General features: G+C 55.4%; 7 protein-coding genes across 7 annotated transcripts; 3 read left to right on the top strand and 4 right to left on the bottom strand.

Annotated features, from left to right (window-relative positions):
- Positions 1-191: 191 nt before the first annotated feature.
- PUNSTDRAFT_55361 (uncharacterized protein) lies at positions 192-1,000 on the bottom strand. The gene is made up of 3 exons (XM_007387965.1): positions 858-1,000; positions 730-799; positions 192-675 (listed from the first exon to the last, which is right to left on the bottom strand). Exon 3 carries the CDS (start codon positions 621-623, stop codon positions 324-326), a length of 300 nt encoding a protein of 99 aa, XP_007388027.1. The 5' UTR covers positions 624-675; positions 730-799; positions 858-1,000; the 3' UTR covers positions 192-323.
- Positions 1,001-1,814: 814 nt separating this feature from the next.
- PUNSTDRAFT_47305 (uncharacterized protein) lies at positions 1,815-2,533 on the top strand (the record flags this gene model as incomplete). Its single annotated transcript, XM_007387964.1, has 2 exons — positions 1,815-2,303; positions 2,372-2,533. The coding sequence occupies 2 exons, from the start codon at positions 1,815-1,817 to the stop codon at positions 2,531-2,533; spliced, it is 651 nt and encodes a 216-aa protein (XP_007388026.1).
- Positions 2,534-3,806: 1,273 nt separating this feature from the next.
- On the bottom strand, positions 3,807-4,681 carry PUNSTDRAFT_138284 (uncharacterized protein; the record flags this gene model as incomplete). Its single annotated transcript, XM_007387963.1, has 4 exons — positions 3,807-3,959; positions 4,027-4,287; positions 4,355-4,481; positions 4,539-4,681. The coding sequence occupies 4 exons, from the start codon at positions 4,679-4,681 to the stop codon at positions 3,807-3,809; spliced, it is 684 nt and encodes a 227-aa protein (XP_007388025.1).
- Positions 4,682-5,542: 861 nt separating this feature from the next.
- Positions 5,543-7,237, bottom strand: PUNSTDRAFT_116302 (uncharacterized protein; the record flags this gene model as incomplete). The annotated part of the gene is made up of 12 exons (XM_007387962.1): positions 5,543-5,584; positions 5,715-5,853; positions 5,911-5,972; positions 6,036-6,068; positions 6,128-6,191; positions 6,258-6,347; positions 6,408-6,531; positions 6,587-6,669; positions 6,730-6,846; positions 6,907-6,956; positions 7,011-7,126; positions 7,195-7,237. 12 exons carry the CDS (start codon positions 7,235-7,237, stop codon positions 5,543-5,545), a joined length of 963 nt encoding a protein of 320 aa, XP_007388024.1.
- A 2,708-nt stretch (positions 7,238-9,945) lies between these two features.
- Positions 9,946-11,759, top strand: PUNSTDRAFT_107979 (putative isomerase YbhE). The gene is made up of 5 exons (XM_007387961.1): positions 9,946-10,453; positions 10,538-10,688; positions 10,756-10,899; positions 10,956-11,067; positions 11,141-11,759. Exons 1-5 carry the CDS (start codon positions 10,296-10,298, stop codon positions 11,653-11,655), a joined length of 1,080 nt encoding a protein of 359 aa, XP_007388023.1. The 5' UTR covers positions 9,946-10,295; the 3' UTR covers positions 11,656-11,759.
- A 3,100-nt stretch (positions 11,760-14,859) lies between these two features.
- Positions 14,860-15,923, bottom strand: PUNSTDRAFT_107974 (20S proteasome subunit beta 3). Its single transcript, XM_007387960.1, has 5 exons — positions 15,867-15,923; positions 15,616-15,735; positions 15,496-15,560; positions 15,009-15,446; positions 14,860-14,949 (listed from the first exon to the last, which is right to left on the bottom strand). The coding sequence occupies exons 1-5, from the start codon at positions 15,867-15,869 to the stop codon at positions 14,901-14,903; spliced, it is 675 nt and encodes a 224-aa protein (XP_007388022.1). The 5' UTR covers positions 15,870-15,923; the 3' UTR covers positions 14,860-14,900.
- A 432-nt stretch (positions 15,924-16,355) lies between these two features.
- On the top strand, positions 16,356-18,661 carry PUNSTDRAFT_146302 (uncharacterized protein; the record flags this gene model as incomplete). The annotated part of the gene is made up of 11 exons (XM_007387959.1): positions 16,356-16,379; positions 16,463-16,512; positions 16,612-17,007; positions 17,064-17,499; positions 17,560-17,567; positions 17,632-17,730; positions 17,782-17,860; positions 17,914-18,099; positions 18,150-18,237; positions 18,290-18,415; positions 18,482-18,661. Coding segments are annotated over exons 4-11 (1,083 nt in total), but the record flags the coding sequence as incomplete, so codon positions are not given.
- Between the last annotated feature and the right edge of the window lie 18 nt (positions 18,662-18,679).

Raw genomic sequence — 18,679 nt, 5'->3', positions numbered from 1 at the left:
CGATGTAAAGCTGCGTCTCGACGATAGGCGAGGAGGCCACGTTCGGGTCTTGGACCGAGACGGCCTGGATGGCGCCGAAGAAGAGGAGGAGGAACGTCGTCGTGCCGACGTATTCGAGCGCGGCCGCTTGGAGGTCGGTCGCGAGCGCGCCGCGGCGGAGCATGGCTGACATTGGGGCAGCCTAGGATGTCGGGTGCAAGGGATTAGGAGGAGGAAGGGACCGGTGGTGAGTAGATTGTGGTGGATCGTCGCGTTCGCTACCCACACCGAATACATGAACGCTGGTTTTGTATGCGCTTTTTGCCGCGCCCTTGGAGTCCATGTCAAACTGATGTAACCGGAAGTCCGATCTGAATGGGTGACATGGCAGAAACGTTCTTGCCGCCCTTCGGGCTGACGTATGACGTCAGGCAGGTCAGATCCGCGCTGTGCAGACGGTCGCAGGGATGCGTCGTCGAGAACCGAGACAGTTTGCAAGGATCATGCACGCCCGAGGGCGTGTGGGTTTCCGCGAGACGGAGAAAATCCTGGTGAGGATGTCGATAGCATGAATAACCTTCGGCGGGAATCGCACCACGAACGTCTCTGATGCGCCACATCTCGGTGAACGCAGGGTCGAACATTGCGGCAATCCTGACCGTGTCGATGATATCACCGCGACATGCACGAGTTCTGCTGAGGATGGAGTCAAGACTCAGGGCCTCGGCAGCCTACATACTACTTGCGCACGATAGGAGTCCTTGTGCGAACCGGCGTTTTTGTCGGGTGGTATCGCGTGCAATTCAGAACGCGGCAACGTCTATGTTGAGGGAAAATGAGGTCTACCCCGCTCTGTGTGATCGGGCCCGGGAACGTACCTGTGACGCGGGGCCGCTGCGCTTCGTTCACAATTCACAGCGGAACACGGCATAGTGTAGAACCAGTCGGTTGTGCAAGCTCCAAACATGACGGGTGTTCGTGGACTCCAGGAGAGATCAATGAACGGAGGCAGCAGAATCTCGATGGGCCGTAAGTCTCGGAGGCCCGGGATTCGATCTCGGGATTAACCTTGCGGGGATTCAAATCGGCCCAGTGAATCTCGAACACTGAGTCGCGTCGTGACCTGGGCACCTTTTTTCGCGGATAGGAGCTAACGCGTTACAGCTGTTTGCAGAGAGATAGACGCTGCGCCTCGCTCCCTCCACAATCAACGTGGTCGTGGAGACTTCCAAAAGAGGAACGAGTTTAGTTCATCAATGTCGCGGTCAGTGTCGTGCTCGACTACATGGTGCACGGCACTACACGCCGACAGCGACGTGGGTAACCGTCGTTACATCCATCCTGCTCAAAAGAGCTGCTGCGATACATGTCTATAAATCGAAGATTTGCGAAGCCGAGACCGGGAAATCATCGGAATGCACTCCATATCACATATGCTCGTTTTCATGGATGACCTTAGCCAACAAGTCTCAGCAATCTGTTTCGTGAAAAATTGATCCACATGAAGAGAGTAAACCCAAGCGAGCCCTATTGTTGCCATCATATCGAGCAACCAGGAGCCCGCTAAGCAGAGTTTCAAAATGTGAACAATCGTGAAAGAGCGGAAGCGGAGGAGGCGCACTGCTGGGGCAGTATTGGGTTTAGTTTCCTAATGCGGCAGTTACCACGGTCACGTTGATCATGGAGAGAGAAACGTGCAGCGTCTATCTCTCTGCAAACAGCTGTAAGCTCTCCCCCCAGCTCTTAGCGCCCATAAGTACTTACCAAGGACCGTATCGCTTTTTTTCCGCCTTCATAGTCAACAGATTCGTCGAGGACACCCGACGTTCGCGAACATGCTCGTGATTGACGCGAGCAGCGTGTGCGACATCTGCTTCGAGGACTTTACCGTGGACGACGTCGAGAGCGCGAAGACGCCGAGCAGCATCACCTGCGGGCACGTCATATGCGCGAGCTGCATTCGCGGTTTCGCGGAGAACAGGTGCCCGTTTTGTCGCAAGAGCTTTGCGAAGGCGCGCGTCACGAAGCTGAGGGTCGAACATGCCCCGCCCAGACGGCCAGAGTCGCGGTCGCGCGAGAAGGCGCCGCCGTGCGGCTGCTCGGGAAAATTCAAGGGCAAGCCGGATGCGAAGGACGAGGGCGTTCATACGCGGATAAACGCCGCAGCCTCGCCACCGCCCACGAAGGCGACAGACGAGCATGACGTCGAGGCGCGCGAGCTTTTGGCCGAACTTTGGAACGCGTTTTACGAGGTGCCTCCGGGCCCGCGGTACTGCGACGCTCTGAAGAAGGCCCAGAGATGGCTGGCAGATCCTAGCCATTCCGTGGGTCGCATCCCTCCGTAAATGGTCACCACCGTAATTCACCAATTGTTTCTTCTTTTCGATTCAAGGATAAAGCGCTGGCCGCCTCCGTCGGCACCTTGCTCGGCCATGATGTCTTGTTGGGCTACTGGAAGGACGGATACCATGCCGAAAATCGCGAGCGCATCACCTGGGAGAACCGGTTTTCAGAGGTTTGCATATCGAACACCGCGTATCACGAGCGCGTGTAGGATCGTCGGCGAAGAGCGCCGTTCTCTGACCCTTCTTATTTCTCCCTTGGATATTTCCCAGAGAGCTTCACGTTATCGAAGGCGAGCTCGCAGAAGAAAAAGCGTGTGCGAAGTTGCTCGCAGCTCGGCACAAGGATGTGAAAGAGTACGCCATTACTTTTCTTACTGATCAGACCTTTTCCTCGTCGTTCCTTTCTGCCTCTTCAACGCGGAATCCGGCTATCAATGACCATCCCGCAGAGAACTAGCAGCGACGCAGATCGAAACGGCAGGGCTGCAAGAGACGCTCAGGCGATATCAAACCCCCCTCGACTTTCGCTGGGCGTCGGCATGCGGCGAGACTCCTCATAGCATGAACATCACGTATGACCTCTCTCCCGCACTATTTGATACAAGAGACTGACATAGACGTGTGATCCATAGCGAACACCCCGATCGTACGGGCCCCAGTCGTCTCAGCGTAGACCACAGACCCAGGGCACATCACGAACATCTGCTACGGAGCAGCGCAAGCAGCGGGTCGTCTGAATGCCCGTCCAACTCGGACACCTCCAGCTCTGCGTCCAGCATATCCGGCAATGCGCGGCCTCCACCGCTGATCGATGGATTCGCCATCGCCGGCCATAACGACGAGATTCCGCCTCCGCCCACCGTCGTCGCCAGTCCGCGAAAGACAGAATGGCATGTATAACCATCTCTCGTTTCCCATTCCCCCTTTCTCTATCGAGGACGTGAACGAAAGGCTCATCTCTGACCTGTGTACGCAGGTACTCGCGCCTCGTATCGCACTTCAAGCGACTGCCGATGGTCGACTGACCCTGAGCGCTCGGACGTCTGAGAATATCCGTGCCTATCCGATTTTGCTCTTGGCCTATCTTGCTGTCGCACAACAGGTGCCATCGCCGCTACGAGGGCCGCGGCGTATGTTATCTCGGTTTCTTGCCCGCCGGTGTGAGTCGGTCATGGGATAAGATATGTGCCTCCACGAGTGTTACTTAACGCAGCTAGCCGTCCTACGCGGGATGAACGAGAAGTACCCATTCAAGCGCAGGCGGCCGTCACAAGCGTGAGATACGTAACAATGCGGCGTCGCGTATGATCATATAATGCTATTTTATCCAGACGTTGTAATACAGAGCGTTGCGTGTTGAGGCACGCTCACTCACCACCAGACGCAGGCTAGCACATTATCATCGATATATAGTACAAAACTCGTTGTGATAGAGTAGAGAGTTCAGGCCAGCAAAGCATAGCAGTTATCGCTTTCCACCTCTTACACCTTCTGCTGCTTGGTGAGGCCCCGGCCGCTCTCGCCATCTCCGTACGCTCCGTTCCCGTTCAGGGTCTTGTCGCGCGCAACGGCCTCCTGCCGATACTGCCGGCGGAGGAAGAGCGCGACGCCGATGAAGTACAGCCCGAAGAACACCTTTCACGCATCCCGTACCCGCGTCAGCCTCCAACCGAAACTGGAAACAGAAAATACCGAGGCTCACCGTGGTGCATCCGAGCCAGAAGTGCTTGCAGCCCATCGCGACCGGGTGGAGGTTGCCCGTGGAGCGCGCCCATTCGATGAACATCCCGTAGTGGACCTGATACGACGCGAGCGCGACGATCGCGAGCCCGAACAGCGCGTGGAAGTAGTTCTGCGGCGGGCGCCGGCCTTTGAAGAAAGTCGGCGAAGGCTTGAAGTAGTGGATGCTGAGGCCGATCACGAGCTGGACGAGGTAGAGGATGAAGAGCGCAAGGCCGATTTTCTGTGTGCGTTGCGATGTTTAGAAGCTGTTTTTATTTTCCCCCGCGCGCCCGAGTGGTCAGGCTTACCTTGTGCGGGTCGTTCCAGTGACCGCCCGTGAAGAGGCGTTGGGTCGACTGGTACCCGTACACGAACCCGGCAATGATGACCGGACCTGATACGATCGCTTGGATGAGGGTGTGGCCGAACCACCACCTACATGTACATTCAAGGTCAACGGGAATGTACGGAATCCGGCGGGAACCAGCGTACCTCCGAGTGAACGTGCGGAAGTATCGCGCAACGAGAATACCTGCAGGCAGAAGAGCGAGAAATCCGAGCGTCATAAGGTGCGCATGGATGCGTGCATGCTCTTCAATAGGGGTCAAGGGGAGCGAAGACGTAGGCGAGGACATGGCAAGCGGGGAAACGGCGTTGGTTGAAGAAAGTCGTGAGCGTCCAAGGTCAAGTACTAAAGAGTGCCAGGTATGCAGTCAGGGTCTAGTCGTTCCACTGTCGGTAGCGAGTTGTAATGAGGAGCGCGATGACATGTTGTACAGCCGTGTTTTGAAGGAGGCGTCGAGAGCGTGGGATGCGCGAGTCGGAGTGAGAGCTCAGAGATGGGTGTGGGACGAAGGTGCGGGATACTCGGTACCACTTTTAGCAAGTAATGGGCAGAGCTAACTGTGCGTGTCGTCAGCGCGGTCAGACGTTGTATTCTGAGACGCAATGGACGAGATGAAAAGAGGCGCGGGAGTGAGAGCCGCAGCATATGATGAGAGATTGAGATGGAGTCGGGTACGGAGAAACGACACGGAGGCGATGGCTTGTGTCACCGGAAATAGGTGCAAATACGCTTATGAACCGTAGTGTTTTCAGGATGAGCTGCGGGACAAGATTGCACGGTATGTGGAACGATGCGCCCAATCGCCAAGCATGCAAACCAGTTACGAACTCCGGGCTGGAGTTGGACCGATACCTCTTCGCCTCGGAACGTCCAATCAGAATCATTCCATTTCCAGATCCCTCGCGTCTTGATATAATCATAGCCTGAGGCCGCTAAGCTAGTCACCCTGCATAGAAAAGAGCAAGCGCGTGTTCAGTAGGCGAGGCAAGCGCGCGGGGAGATCATGTAGGCTTCGATGGTTTGGTTCATGATCACCAGCTTGCCCATGCAATTGCTTGTGTCAATGTGTTAACCCCGTCACCTCCGCAGTAGAGCGTCACTGGCTTGTAGATGTACATATTCTCAGTCCCAAATCCCTGTACGAAGGCTATCACCCGCGTCCTTGAAGTTCCGTATCGGACGCGTTCGCAAGCTGAAGGGAAGCAATAGAGTCCTTGTCCTCCTCCAGAACATCAGGCGTCGACGCCAACCGTGACATCTGCTCCCTCGCAAACTCTCATCAGTCATCACACATATGATTGTCGCTGGCAAGGAAGACCCACCGGCGCAAATTGGATTCTGTGATCGGTCGGTCGCGTTGCCACGGATCCTCCCCCGCTAGTATTCGTGGTGCCAGTACGCGGCGAGGCATGTCGCCATCCTTCGGAGGGGAGGTATGGGTTCGATGTGGGTATGGTGATGCTAGCGGTAGTCGGTACGTGAGTGTACAGTTGCCGGTGGTTGTGCACGGCAACGCACCCTACGCCAAGCGTCGGCGTGACATAGTGATGCAGCCTTCGAACCGCGCGGGACGAAGCAATCTGGGATGGGAAGAGATGAGGAACGCGCATCAGCGCAGGGTCGGAAACGGATAAAGCGCTTACGACGCTGACAACGCCAGCGGGCAGGCCGAACATCTGGCGAACAGCCGTAAGTTCGGAAAAATGGAGCTCGGAAACGAGAAAAGAAGGCGCACAGTTCGCATGATAGGGTTCAGGTCGAGCAACATGAACGTCACGGACAAGATGTTGAACAGAATCCTGCCTCAGCGCCTGCGTCAGCACCCTGCCATTGGCTCTCTACGCGGTTTAAGGGAAGGTACCCACACGATCACGAAGTATGCTACGCCGTCTCTGAACAAAAGAGTGACGAGGGGAGGATTACCTTCGTTAAACGATACGCCCAGCTTATACACACTGCGCCGTCATCAATAAGCCTGGTAAACATTGGTAGAGGGAAGGACAATTGAAACTCACCTGAGCGCCAGGATCACCAGGTCGAACATCATGGTGTACACGTAGTGAGCTGCGATGAACGTCTTGCTCAGCGTCGTTGCGGCGCATCCGAGCCCAGGGATAAACTCTGCGTCCAGAGGTAGACCTGAGCGCGTCTGAGATAAGTACATGGGGCCACCGGGGCTAGATGGAAGGCGCACTGCGGAACATGAGGAACCAGTGCCCGAGAACGAGGGCGCCGATGAGACCCACGATGTACCGGTCGTGGTTCCATATAGCGATGCTGACCACGGTGTTTCAGCTTCACGGACGTGATACTTCAAAATGAAGGAAAAGCGCTCACACCCGCATGGAAAGGTTGATGGTCGAAAACCCCACAGCTGCTTCGCCAAACGCCTGGATGGATACCCACAGCGCACGGCAGTGAAGCTTTCGGCTCTCCACGTCCAGCGCAATGATACTGGATAGTTCGGAGGTTAAGCAGAGCTGACCATAAGTGACATACCCAAGCGTCACTCACGATCCGATCATCGAGGCCACCAGCGAGTACCTCCCGGCAAAGTAGGAGATCTGTGGGCGGTTAGCGTTGCCGCGTCCCAGTGTGAACGGCGCTCAAGCCCTTGCCATAGGCCACCGAAACCTCCTTTTACCGGAGAGTATCTCCCATTCGAGCCCAAAGCTGTTCACGAGCTCCCAAAAGTACAACCCGACGAGGGCGTGAGCCATGTAGACGTAGATCGCTGCAGGAGCAAGTCAAAATCTCAGCGGAGCCGGGCGAGTACGGGCCATAAGGGAGCGCAGAGCGTACTGGCATCGTGCATGGACTCGGCGGAAGATTTCCAGTCCACCATGGCGCGCCTTGGCGGATGGCACTAACGGACGAAAGGACGGGTGTGGGTAGGGAGAGGAACCAAACGCGAGGACGCACTCTAGAAAGATTTGCGGCCTGATATCCCTATGGCTATGCGAGCCGGAGTGTCGTTTGCATCCCCAAAGCAGCTTTCGGCATCTATATCCCATTGACACGAATGTCGGAGAAGGGGGACACAGGAATGCGTACCCGTTCAATTGAAAGCTTAAATGATTCGGGCCCGACCAAGCTTCTTTTACCTACCATTCGTGGGAGTCGGCAACTTTGATCTGCGGCGCGTGCCGAATCGTTGGATCAAAGGACGGCGTACGGCGTATGAACGTTGGTATGCGCCGGATGTAGACCTCCTGTCAAAACAGTGTTAATGCCGTATTCCTGCCCCTGAGACGTAAGACAAACACATCAGCTATATCCCTCTCTCGTTCGTAGACTTGAAGCATTTTGGCGTGCATAACGTAGTAGGAGGCGTTCTTCCCATGTTGTTCTTCACATGACCCCAGCATGACCCCAGGGTGCTGGTGCTGACGGCCTCCGAAGGACGCTTCATGAGAATGGATCCAGCCCCCCATGCGCCAATACGGCTGCAGACACCCATAAGTTTCGGCGGCCTGCGTTCAATGTCGACGTTCCGAGAGGGGCGTTACCGGATTGCGCTAACTTTGGATCGCGGACGAGTGCAGCCTCAGTCCGAACGGTGTTCTGTAGGCTTTGTCAGCGGCGCTTGGACAATTAACCTTTTGTCTTCCCGCGCGCTTTCGGCATGAACTCCCGGCACCGGAAATTCCCTCTGAGGATTTCTCATATGGTCACGCATGCGACCGAAACACCACTCTGTATCACGTTCGCTCGTAGCTCGTCGTCTCCCGATCGTCTTCCGGTGGTTATCCTCTGGATGTAACAAGGCTGCAAGTCCAGGATGAGTAAATAGCACAGTGACAGGGCAAAAGCACTGGTCAGCAAGTCACGTTGAATGAATCGCGCATCGCACCGAGTTCCGGTACCGGAAGTCCCTCTATAAGCATTCTCATGCGGTCACTTATACAGCCAAAGCACCTCTGAGCTCGTGGCTCGTCGTTTTGCTGCCCATCATACACACTCTCAGAAGGCTGAGAAACGCGTCGCATCGGCTCGTCTCCTATTCCAAACACGCGCACGATGAGTATAGCGCAGTCACCCTGGAAGGATCCCGGACGCACTTGGATTATATTTTCTTGTTTCTTGTTCGAGGCGCGCCGTCTCACGGGGTCCGAGCGTTTAGGATCGCGCAGAGAGTTGAAGCCCGGGTCCTTGCGTACGGTTAACGTATCGCACGCGCGTACGAAGGCTACACAGATTCGACATTTCCCCAACCCATGGATTTCGGAGGGGACGCCGGCCTCGAAAACACACGCTGCCCCTGTCCTGCCGCATAGAAGCGAGACCCTCCAACTTAATCGGGCTGTTTGGACTTGGGCCGGGACGAGAAGCGGGGGGCGTTTTTTATGAAATGCCCACCGGAATGAATGAGACCGGGTTGTAACGACGAGCGCGCGGGGTGGGTTGAGTACCTGTGCCTCGTACAGTTGCGGACACCCAAAGACGACAAGTTTCAGTCACACGCTTTAGGAGTCCCAAAACCCGGGGTTTTTTTGCATGTACGTAACGTAGATGAACCGATTGGCACGAGCCAAATTCGAGAATTCGAGTAAAAAGAGGAAAAATTGGCCAAATTTTTGGCCGGACCCTTATAAAAATGGGAGAATTCCCAAGAATAATTCCATGAACTCCTTCCGTTGAGCGGAATTTGATCCCCGACTTTCAAAAAAATCTCACGAGCCGTTAGCGAGAAATGGGCCGGTCAAATCTGCCTCCCACGGTCACCTATAGTTCTCCCACGGTCAGTTTTTCGGAAGTTACCCGCCATGGATGCCCGAAATGCTCAGAGAGGTACACAACGTTTTCGAAAAAAATCGACATCAAAAACCGCGGGAAAAACTTCGGAGGTCGTTTTTTTCGACGTTTCCAGCCTGACTGATTCTGAATCTGAAGTCAGATTAAAAAAGTAACGAGCCGTTCACTCGCAACCCCACTTGTCGTCTTTGGTTGTCCGCAACTGTAGACTGGACAGATTATGTGATTGTGACTCGATGAGTGCAAAGCGCCGTGCATGAATGAGGGTCGTCGATCTTCTCGCAGAGAAAGACGTGGTGACTGCAACAATCGGGATGCTCTCCGCGTGCGAGTCCGATCCGCAACCCCGGCGTTAACACAGCGCCTCCTGCGCGTTGCCCGAAAGACAGTCGCCGTACTCTTATTCGCGACAAAAACAGTGGCGGGCTGGGAATGAAGGGCAGTTTCATGAACATGTGAGCGGAGGAGGAGGGTGTAGCTCCCCGTCTCCTGCTTTGCGCCTATTGCTGGCGTCGGCGTGACGTTGCGTATTCCTGCACACATCTGAATCCGAGAAGTTATCGGACGGATTTATCGAGACATCATGGCCGAAGGAGCATGGTGCTTTTTTCGCCAAGATACCCCCGACATATCGCTCGTCATCGCGTCGGTGCGAGACCAAAACCTTCCACGCCCGGCAGAGTTTCGGCGCGATGTCCGAACGGCGTGTATCGCTTGCGCAGTTCTTCCCCCTTCTCCATCCATCGGCACATCTCATCCGTCTTACCTCTTCTGCAACTCTTCTGACCCCATTCATCGCTGCCGCCATCCGCTTCGGCTGGCTATTTCGTGCAGTCGGACGCCCGATATCGATCCTCGATGCGGGCGCACGGGACCACAGCGTCGGATACCTCGGCAACGGCGCCGTCGTTCGTCCGTTTCTCTCATCACGCCGCGCGCATCTTTGGCACACGGCCCCTCCCCTCATCGACATCGCTCTTCGGACGAAGGCAGGGGCGCACGCGCAAGCATCATTTGCCCTCGGTCTTCCGGAATACCCAGCGCGGGTTTCGGTCCATGCGCGACCTGCCAGATATAAAACAGATGTAGCAGCGACGTCCCTCCCGTGACGACCCTCCCTCCCATCTCTCCTGGGGAATACGAACAAAATGGTCAACTTTACGATCCTCGCCGGAGGGTACACGACCTTCGTCGCGTCCTACCTCTTCAACTCGGACGCGAAGACGCTCTCGCTGCTCAACACGAGCCCGACGGGCGCGAACCCGAGCTGGATCGTGGGGCACCCGACGAACCAGCGCATCCTCTAGTGCGTGGGCTCGTATGCGTTCCCTCTGCGGCTTTTTTTCTTTCTTTTCCGTGGCCGCTTACCGTGCATATATGCGGTACTTAGTGCGACGAACGAGAACGATCCGACCGGCGGCCTGCAGTCGTTCACGATCGGCCCGCAGGGCGTGCTCACGTCCGTCGAGGACGTGTCGAGCGACGGCGGCTCCCCGGCCTTCTGCGTGCCGTTGAGCACCGGGCAGGTCGCCATCATGAACGTGAGCGGCAACCGTGCCCTTCTACGCGCACGTGCGAGACTGAGTTAACCCCGATTGCGACCCCCAGTACGACGGAGGGAACGGGAAGATCGTACCCACCACGACCGACCCGCTGCACTTCGCCGACGCCGACCTCGTCACCTTCCCCGCGACCGTCAGCCACCCGCACATGGCCCTCCAGCACGGAAAAGAGGTCCTCGTGCCCGACCTGGCGAGTCCCCAAGGTTCTCTTAAACCACCCAAACGCTCCAGCTGACCTCCTCTCAGGGCGCGGACAAGATCTGGAGGCTAGTCGAAGACGGCGCTCCGGGACGCTGGAAGATCCAGGGCGACATCCCGCAGCCGTCCGGAAGCGGCCCGCGGCACATCGCCGTCTTCAGTCAGCATCCCTTTTTCCGATCGCGCGATCGCCCGCCCTCGTCTGACCCCCCTCCCCCCTCGACGTTGCACAGATAACACGCTTTTCGCCCTGCACGAGCTCGCGAGCACGCTCACCGCCCAGGCCTTCCCCGCCGCGCCGAACGGGACGAGCGCCATCAGCGCCAACGTCTCCATCCTCCCGCCCGCGCTCCCCGCGGGCGCCGCGATGGCCGCCGGCGAGATCCTCATCCCGCCCCCCTCGCCGGCCTTCCCCGTGCCCTACGTCTACGTCTCGAACCGCAACACGGGCGTCCTGCCCCCCGAGGGCGACGCCGTCGCCGTCTTCGAGCCCGTCTTCCGCTCCCCGTCCGACGTGGAGCTCAAGCTCGTCACGCACGTGTTCACGGGCTTGGACCAGATCAGGGGCATGATCGTCGGCGGCCCCGAGGACCGGTATTTGATCGCGGGAGGCGTCGCGGGCAGCGCGGGCGTGGTGATGCTGGAGAGGACGCAGGGGGGACGCAATCTGACGATCGTGGCGAGGAACACCGAGTTGCCGACGAGGACGAGCTTTGTGTGGCTCGAGGAGGGCAGGTACACGATATGAGCGCGGGCAGGAATGTGTCCCCTAGATTCGATTTGGGATGTATATATGCTTGCAACGTACTCCATCAGAGAGAGAAAAAAGTGAACCGGCGAGGCTGATATCACCCCCATGTGATCTCGCACCGAGTGGCTAGGGGACGTTGAATCCACTGAAGGATCTGTTTCATCTCATCCATTCATACCAGCACAAGCAATTCTTCAAAATCGCGGAGGGAACGAATTGCCTCGCTGCTCTTTCCAAGGTGACCGCGTGGAGCAAATGCTCTCTAGCCAGGCACTGGTAAGCATGACGTTTGATGACTGCTGCTTTTTGTGAGTTCACCTGGTCATCCAGTACACTGGGGTGTTTCTGTCAAGGCTCACGAGGACGTGAAGTCCGCTGTCGATGCCGATATCGCCCTCGATTCTTCTCGAAGCTGTCACGCCCCCCCACAGCATGCAGATCACCGTCCAGCAGCGATAGCTTGCCGCCCATTGGATCTTGCCTGAAACATCCCAGGTGTCGCGTCTCGTGGCCACAGGCGACCGCTATGGGCCATAGGCTTCCATCCGTCGGCATATCGGATACAACCATCCACCTGAGAGAACGCCAACCAGCGGACCCTGCTACGAGGCGAGCATATCCCCCGTCTTTGCGGTATGTGCGGCCAGAGAACGACGGGAGACACCAATGATCATCGAAAGCCTGCCGTTCACAGCGTTTTGAACAACTCTCCCTTGGTATAGACCGAAAGGGACGCTTACCTCGAGTTCAGAAACGCCCGATCGAGAACACGTATTTTGTTCATCGATTCCGACCGCGAGCCCCGTGCATTCCAGCCATTCGGGCCGTTCCTCGTCGGGCGGAACTCCTGCGGAGGAAAGAGGCAGAAATGCGTTCACGCGATGCGCGGAACATGTCGCCGTGGCCTGCATGACCTCTCGTGTCTCCGTGTCCCATGGCGAGATGGTGGCCTTGACAGCGAGCATGGAGCACTCGTTGTCTCCACCGACCCTGAACGTGCATGAACATCAGCGGGTGCCGAGAAACGGGACGTGGAAAACTATCGGCTCACGATATCAGCCCGTCGTAGAGCGCCTTGCAAAGGGCTTCCCTCCGTCTCCTCGGAATAGACCGGGGTATGTCCCAGAAATTGTTGAACATAACCCTCTCCTCCTGAAATTGGCAGGATACCCGAAGGATGTGCCAATTGACACGTCCCAAGATACTGGAAGCGCCATTTTCAAGAAGAGATGAGGGTAGAAGTTCAGGACATGCATCTTGCATCGACGCCCAACGGCTGTCTGCAATCGCATAGCGCTCTGCGTACCAGTGAAACGCTTCGGAGGTCGCTGTCCACAGAGAGCCGTCAATGCGATGGAACAGCTCGGGATAATCGTTCCTGGAGGATATTTTAAACAGGACTCGACCTTCTACATCAAGAAAACACCTTACCTAAACATGAATATCGCTCCGAATATGTCTCGCCAAAGCCACGCATATGATTCCCTACCGCGTGCATCCAGCAGCCAGTACGAAGAGGTGGTGAACAGCTGCGATACGAGTTGCAGGAGCAATTGGCGCGTGCTGGCGTCCCTACAGATCGCCAGCCTCTTCAAGATGGAAATCACGGTTTGCTGGGTGAGGTAGCCTCTGATTGTAGAGAAAAGCCAAGCGCACGTCCATAAAGGCAGAAACGTTTGCAATCGTCTAATGCACAGGATGTGCCCGTCGAGAGACCTGCCAGAAAGCGTCAACGACGGGTGAACGAAGCGCTGTCTAGCCAACTCACGTCACGTCTGCTATCAGGGATACGATCATCTCCCGTAGATGCGAAGAGATATCGGCAACAATGATGCGATTCTCAGCAGTATCTTGTGCGACGCCGCGATGAAACAGGGAGTTGTTAGCTGCGTCAAAATTCTTCAGAAATCTGAGCATGTTGCTCTCCTCCAAGCAGACGAGGGCAGAACGCGAAGACAGTTGTAGCGCGTACGACGTGTCTTCAGCGTAACACAGCAAACGGCGTGATGCGGTATCTTCAAGTATATGACAAGCCCCCGTTGCTAGAAACATGCGACGAAAGTTATCATCGAACGTAGCTAACGCTCGAATATAAGCTATCGCCGCCATTCGGCAAGACAAGTTGCGGGATCTAAGTATAACGAGTTAGCTAGAGGAAGGAAACGTTATCACTGTAGGCCTACTCCAAATACCCCGTCAGGCGCGTACAGCATTTCCGCGCGTCGTTGGTGGAGGTCAAAAAGTTGACGAAGCTCGACCGACACTCAACACACGCAAGGGCCGGAGTGGCGAACAGGAAGGCGATGAATCCATGGAAGCCGTCTTCACGCTCCAAACCTGGTAGTAGGTCCTTGATGGTATCCTCGTGACGGCAGCGAGGGCAAGGAGTGAAGGTGGGCGTCATCTGTAACGCGGCATGCCGTATGGTCCGCCTAACCAAAGCGTTCGGTCCGTAGCCAAGTACCTCCGTGACTCGTAGGATAAGTCTGTTCAGACGTTTCGCTGCGTGAGAAAGGACCTTATCGACTGAGCGTCCCGCGCCAGGCAGGTCCGACACGGTGGAGTTATCACTCGTGCTGATCGATCGCTGGTCGTCGCTGGTCAATAAGGGAATATCACCGGATGGTAAAGACAACATGATGCGGACAGTAACAAATACCAAGGGCAATCGCGGATTATATACCGCATTTACGGCCAATATGGGTCGGACTTCCGCCCATTTGAGGCTGTGAATGATAAGCGTTGACTCTCACCGCCTACAGAGCTATCCGCCATAAACTCTCAGAGTTTGAATATAAGAAAAAGATAATATAGACGTGTCTTACCAACATCGACAGCTTGAACAGCAACTTGCTGGTTTAATCAGATGCGCGTTCCGGTAGACCATTATTTTTCCCTAGTGCCGCTGCGACCTAAATTCGGAAGGGAATGTGAACGTTCTTCCTGGCCAGATCTGAACCGCACCGCATTACCTCATTGATTGCTCAATGTAAGCATTTCTTTCAGCATGGCCGTATGAGTATGCTAAAGTCGCCCTGGCAGAGCTGTAGTGATCTCGGAATAAGATCGCCCGTCATTCGTGACAACATTTTCTTCGTCCTATGGACAGAAAGTGCGTCTCGGCTTACTGGTGATAGAGTTTCCGGAAGGAATTCGAGAAGCATGCCCGGCCACTAGAATGCCGGTAGTGGAAAGACGGCAGATATCATTCCATTGACAAGAGAATACAGCAGATGAAGTATTCAGTCCATCCTGGCTTTCAATGTGCGAGTGATAACCTTGTCTGGTGTTCTGTATCATAAGGCCGTCAACCATCGCTAAAATTTCCCGAGGGACAACGTGATACTCACATCACATGGACCACCACCCCCCACCCCGAGTACGCATCCCGATCGAGCGCGTTCAACATCGTCTGGCTGATCGTCTCGAACAGATCTTCAGGCTCCAAGTCAGGCTCCCACAGGCCTTCTGCCACACCGAACAGGGTTGAGCTCGCTGTGCCGGCGACGACGAAGTCCTTCGCAAAGTTGATGCACCCGATGACGTCCGTCGCCGCAATGAACGGCTGCCATTTCTTCCCTGGAGGGGGTGCGAGGGTGCCTGAGGAGACGGCGGACGGGGAGGCGGTAGGGGCGGCGGAGATGCCCGCGATGACGGGCTCTATGAAATAGGGTCCAAATCGATGCTCGTAGAGTGTAGAGGAGACGAGGTGGGCGAAGGTTTCTGGCGAGATTTCGCGCTCTTCTTTGATGGTGTACATGTTCGTTCGGAAGCGGAAGCGTTCGTAACTGGGTCAAATGAGTAGGCTGCATCGGTCATATGACAAGTAGAACGTACAGAGTTGTCACATCCGTCGCGAGGCCTGGAAGACCGAGATATATCCTGTCGGTTATAGAGAACACCTTTATCGGTCTGAGTGTCAGTTTACGATCGCATTCTTGAGCTCTTGGGACGTACCTTCTGGAAGTTGGCGGCAAGACCCTGGGCCTGGTTCCCCAGACGAAGATCGGACGCAATGGCGACACAGTCCTTGCCAACCATGGCAACCACGGAGCCACCGTTAGTCTCCATTATCGACTATATGCGCCATTCGCGGGGGTTGACGCCGAACGCATCGTGTAAGAGTATAGCACGGATCCAGTGGGAGTATCGATTGATATGGTCAGACGTCAGACGTGCATCTCGTTCCATCTTCAAACCATGCGTACCATGATGGGCAGACTACGTGGATGCCGACAAGTACGAGAAGTGTGTATGAAGACGAGATTGAAGCTTGACGCCTGCGCGAGACGCGTAAGGGGGGTACGCGTCCCGGGGCTGTGCGGTGGGACTATGGCATTGACGAGCTCAATCACGGTCAATGCTGCTGTATCCTGTGGCCTATCATCTGCTGCGCGAGGAGGCATATCGGGATACATATGTGATATAATCGCAGACTAAGTACATAACTACTTACCTCAGGCTTCGGATCCTCGACGTCTCTAACCCGTGCCAACTCCTCGCTTCGACCGAAGGTATACAGGACGCCGACCTTGGAACGCGGCGACAATACCCTGCGTGCGTCACTAGCTCGCTAGCACAAGAGTATGATGCTACGGTCCATAAGTACTTGTTCGGGTTCCTGCTAAGAACGTCCTCTTTGGAGCGTCCTCTGATGCACAATCACTCCTTGATGGATTCAACGCCCTCATGCAAACGCAAACACTACTTTATGATACGGTGTAGGCTCTCTATCTTTCCTTGATGCGCAATCACTGCTTTTTGATTCACGCCCCTGCTTGAACTCACATGTGTTTTTCAATAGTAAATGCACAATCGGTCCGGATAACCGAGGGGCGCTGGTGGATAGCATCAGTAAGTACTTACTTTCCGGGATGTTCCTGACGGCACGGTCACTTACTGACCGTACGACTGTTGGTTCATCTCTGACTATTGCACAACCGGCTCGATTAGAATTATGGTATAATGAATACCACGCCTTCTTCATCGAATCGCTACTCTACTCTGGAGCTTTTTTCTGCAACCCGTTGCGCGAGCTGTGTAGAGTGGGATGCGCATGAGCGTAGATGCTCAGGGTGGATTCCGATCATGATGCATGATGCATGAGATTATGCACATCTAGCGGTTCGTACAACCTGCCGCAAGATGTGCTAGACGGTGGTTGGCGCGGACCAAAGTGGATCGCACTCACTTCAGGAAAGATCAGCTTCACCGGCACCTTGTCTGTCCGACTGTCGTTAATCACAGCCCCTGGCAACTAACGCTATGCTACGTGCGTCTCTTGCGCACCTCATCACTCAGAAGCAAATTGGTGGCAGATGCATAGCAACTTGCACGCTTCTTCCCTGGGTGAGCCCATTCGCTGCCTCAGTGATCATGCTCCGCTGATTTACCGTCGTCGGAAGCACCTTGCTCCTAGAAGGCTTCGAAGGTTCAAAAGGAGTTTGGAAGATTTGTTGCAGATTTCCTCGAGTTGTTCGATCTCCAACTTCCCTCTTTCTTCACTCAGCGTAGATCGCTCATTATGCTTTTATTCACGACCCTCCTCACGCTTGCTACTTCCATTGTCGCCTTTCCCGTGCCATACAGACCACCCTTTACGAGCAATTTCGGTGCCCAGCTTGAATGGATTGATTGCTCGGTCAACGTACCCGCGCCCGTTCAGCAGCAGTTTAACGTCACGACCTGGAACGCCTCCGGACTTCCGCCTCTCCCGTCGACACTGGCATGCGGTCACTTGACCGTTCCGCTTGACTATTCAGCTCCGATCAGCGACACCAATAACATTACCCTGGGATTTGCCATGCACCGCCCAGGTAACGCAACGCAATTGCTTAATTTGTGAGCTCGCTCCATTCCTACCGGAGCGTCTAGAATGATTGATGGAATTGGTTGGACCAGTAACCCAGGTACGTGTGCTCGGTGTTTTGTGACGTGAGTTTGGTTTTGTTGGCGGCTCACAAGACGATTTAGGTGGACCTGGCTTGGAGGCAGCTTCATTTGCATGGGGTATTGCTCTCAATTCCTCGTCGAGCGCCATGTTTGATGGCGTGCTTGACCAGGATTTCCTTGGTAAGCCGCTCAGCGGAACATCTTTCGGTAGTCAGCTGATTCGACATGCAGCTGTCGACGTCCGCGGCGTCGGACAGTCAAATCCCTTGAACTGCTCTCTGGTCGCCGCAGCGGAGATACCGATTGCGCTGTAAGAATGGCCAATACCTCTTCCAATGTTCTATACTCATAAGTGCCGAGCAGCCCAACGGACCAAGCTTCCTTCTCGGCTTATCAAACATCGGTGGCTACGTTCGCACAATCCTGCATCACTGGAAGCTCTCCCCCGGGAATCGTTCAGCACGTTGGCACGGAGGAAGTTGCGCAAGATTGGAACACTTTGATGAATGCCCTCAACTATACCAAGATGAACTTCTTGGGCGTATCATAGTTAGTGGCCTCAACTTTCGATGTGGCACCGCTCTGATATATCTTGACAGCGGGACCTTCCAAGCTGCCGAATACGCCTCTCGTTTCCCAGAAAGCGTTGGCAACTTTGTCCTCGACGCCGTTCTCTCGCACGCAACGGTATGTTCGAGCTCCATCTACATGCCTTGTGCTGATACAACCAATCATTCAGGTCGATCAAATCGCCGTCGCTGATCAGATCACGGCGGTCAACCGTCTTGTTCTTCGCGCGGACGATTTCTGCCAATCCGATCCGTCTTGCCCTTTCAAGGATCAGGGCAACGGCAGCGTCCCCGAGGTATGTAGTTGATGGAGTGCAACCATGATGATGTTACTCCGCCGAAGCTGAGCGCAAACTCCATAGGCATTCACCAAGGTCATCCAGATGGCCGAGAACGGTTCGTTCAGCGATCTCAACGTCACCGCGACGCTGGCCAAGTTCGCGTTGTACTACACGGTCAACTCTTCTCCGGACTTCCCCAAGTTCAACCTGGCGCTCTCGCAAGCATTGAACGGCAACGCGACGCTTCTGGTACCTGATCCGGTGATCATGCTGGAGATT

This window comes from Punctularia strigosozonata (genome assembly GCF_000264995.1).
Source record: "Punctularia strigosozonata HHB-11173 SS5 unplaced genomic scaffold PUNSTscaffold_16, whole genome shotgun sequence".
In the NCBI taxonomy this organism is placed as follows: domain Eukaryota; kingdom Fungi; phylum Basidiomycota; class Agaricomycetes; order Corticiales; family Punctulariaceae; genus Punctularia; species Punctularia strigosozonata.
This window is presented reverse-complemented; position numbering and strand designations above follow the sequence as displayed.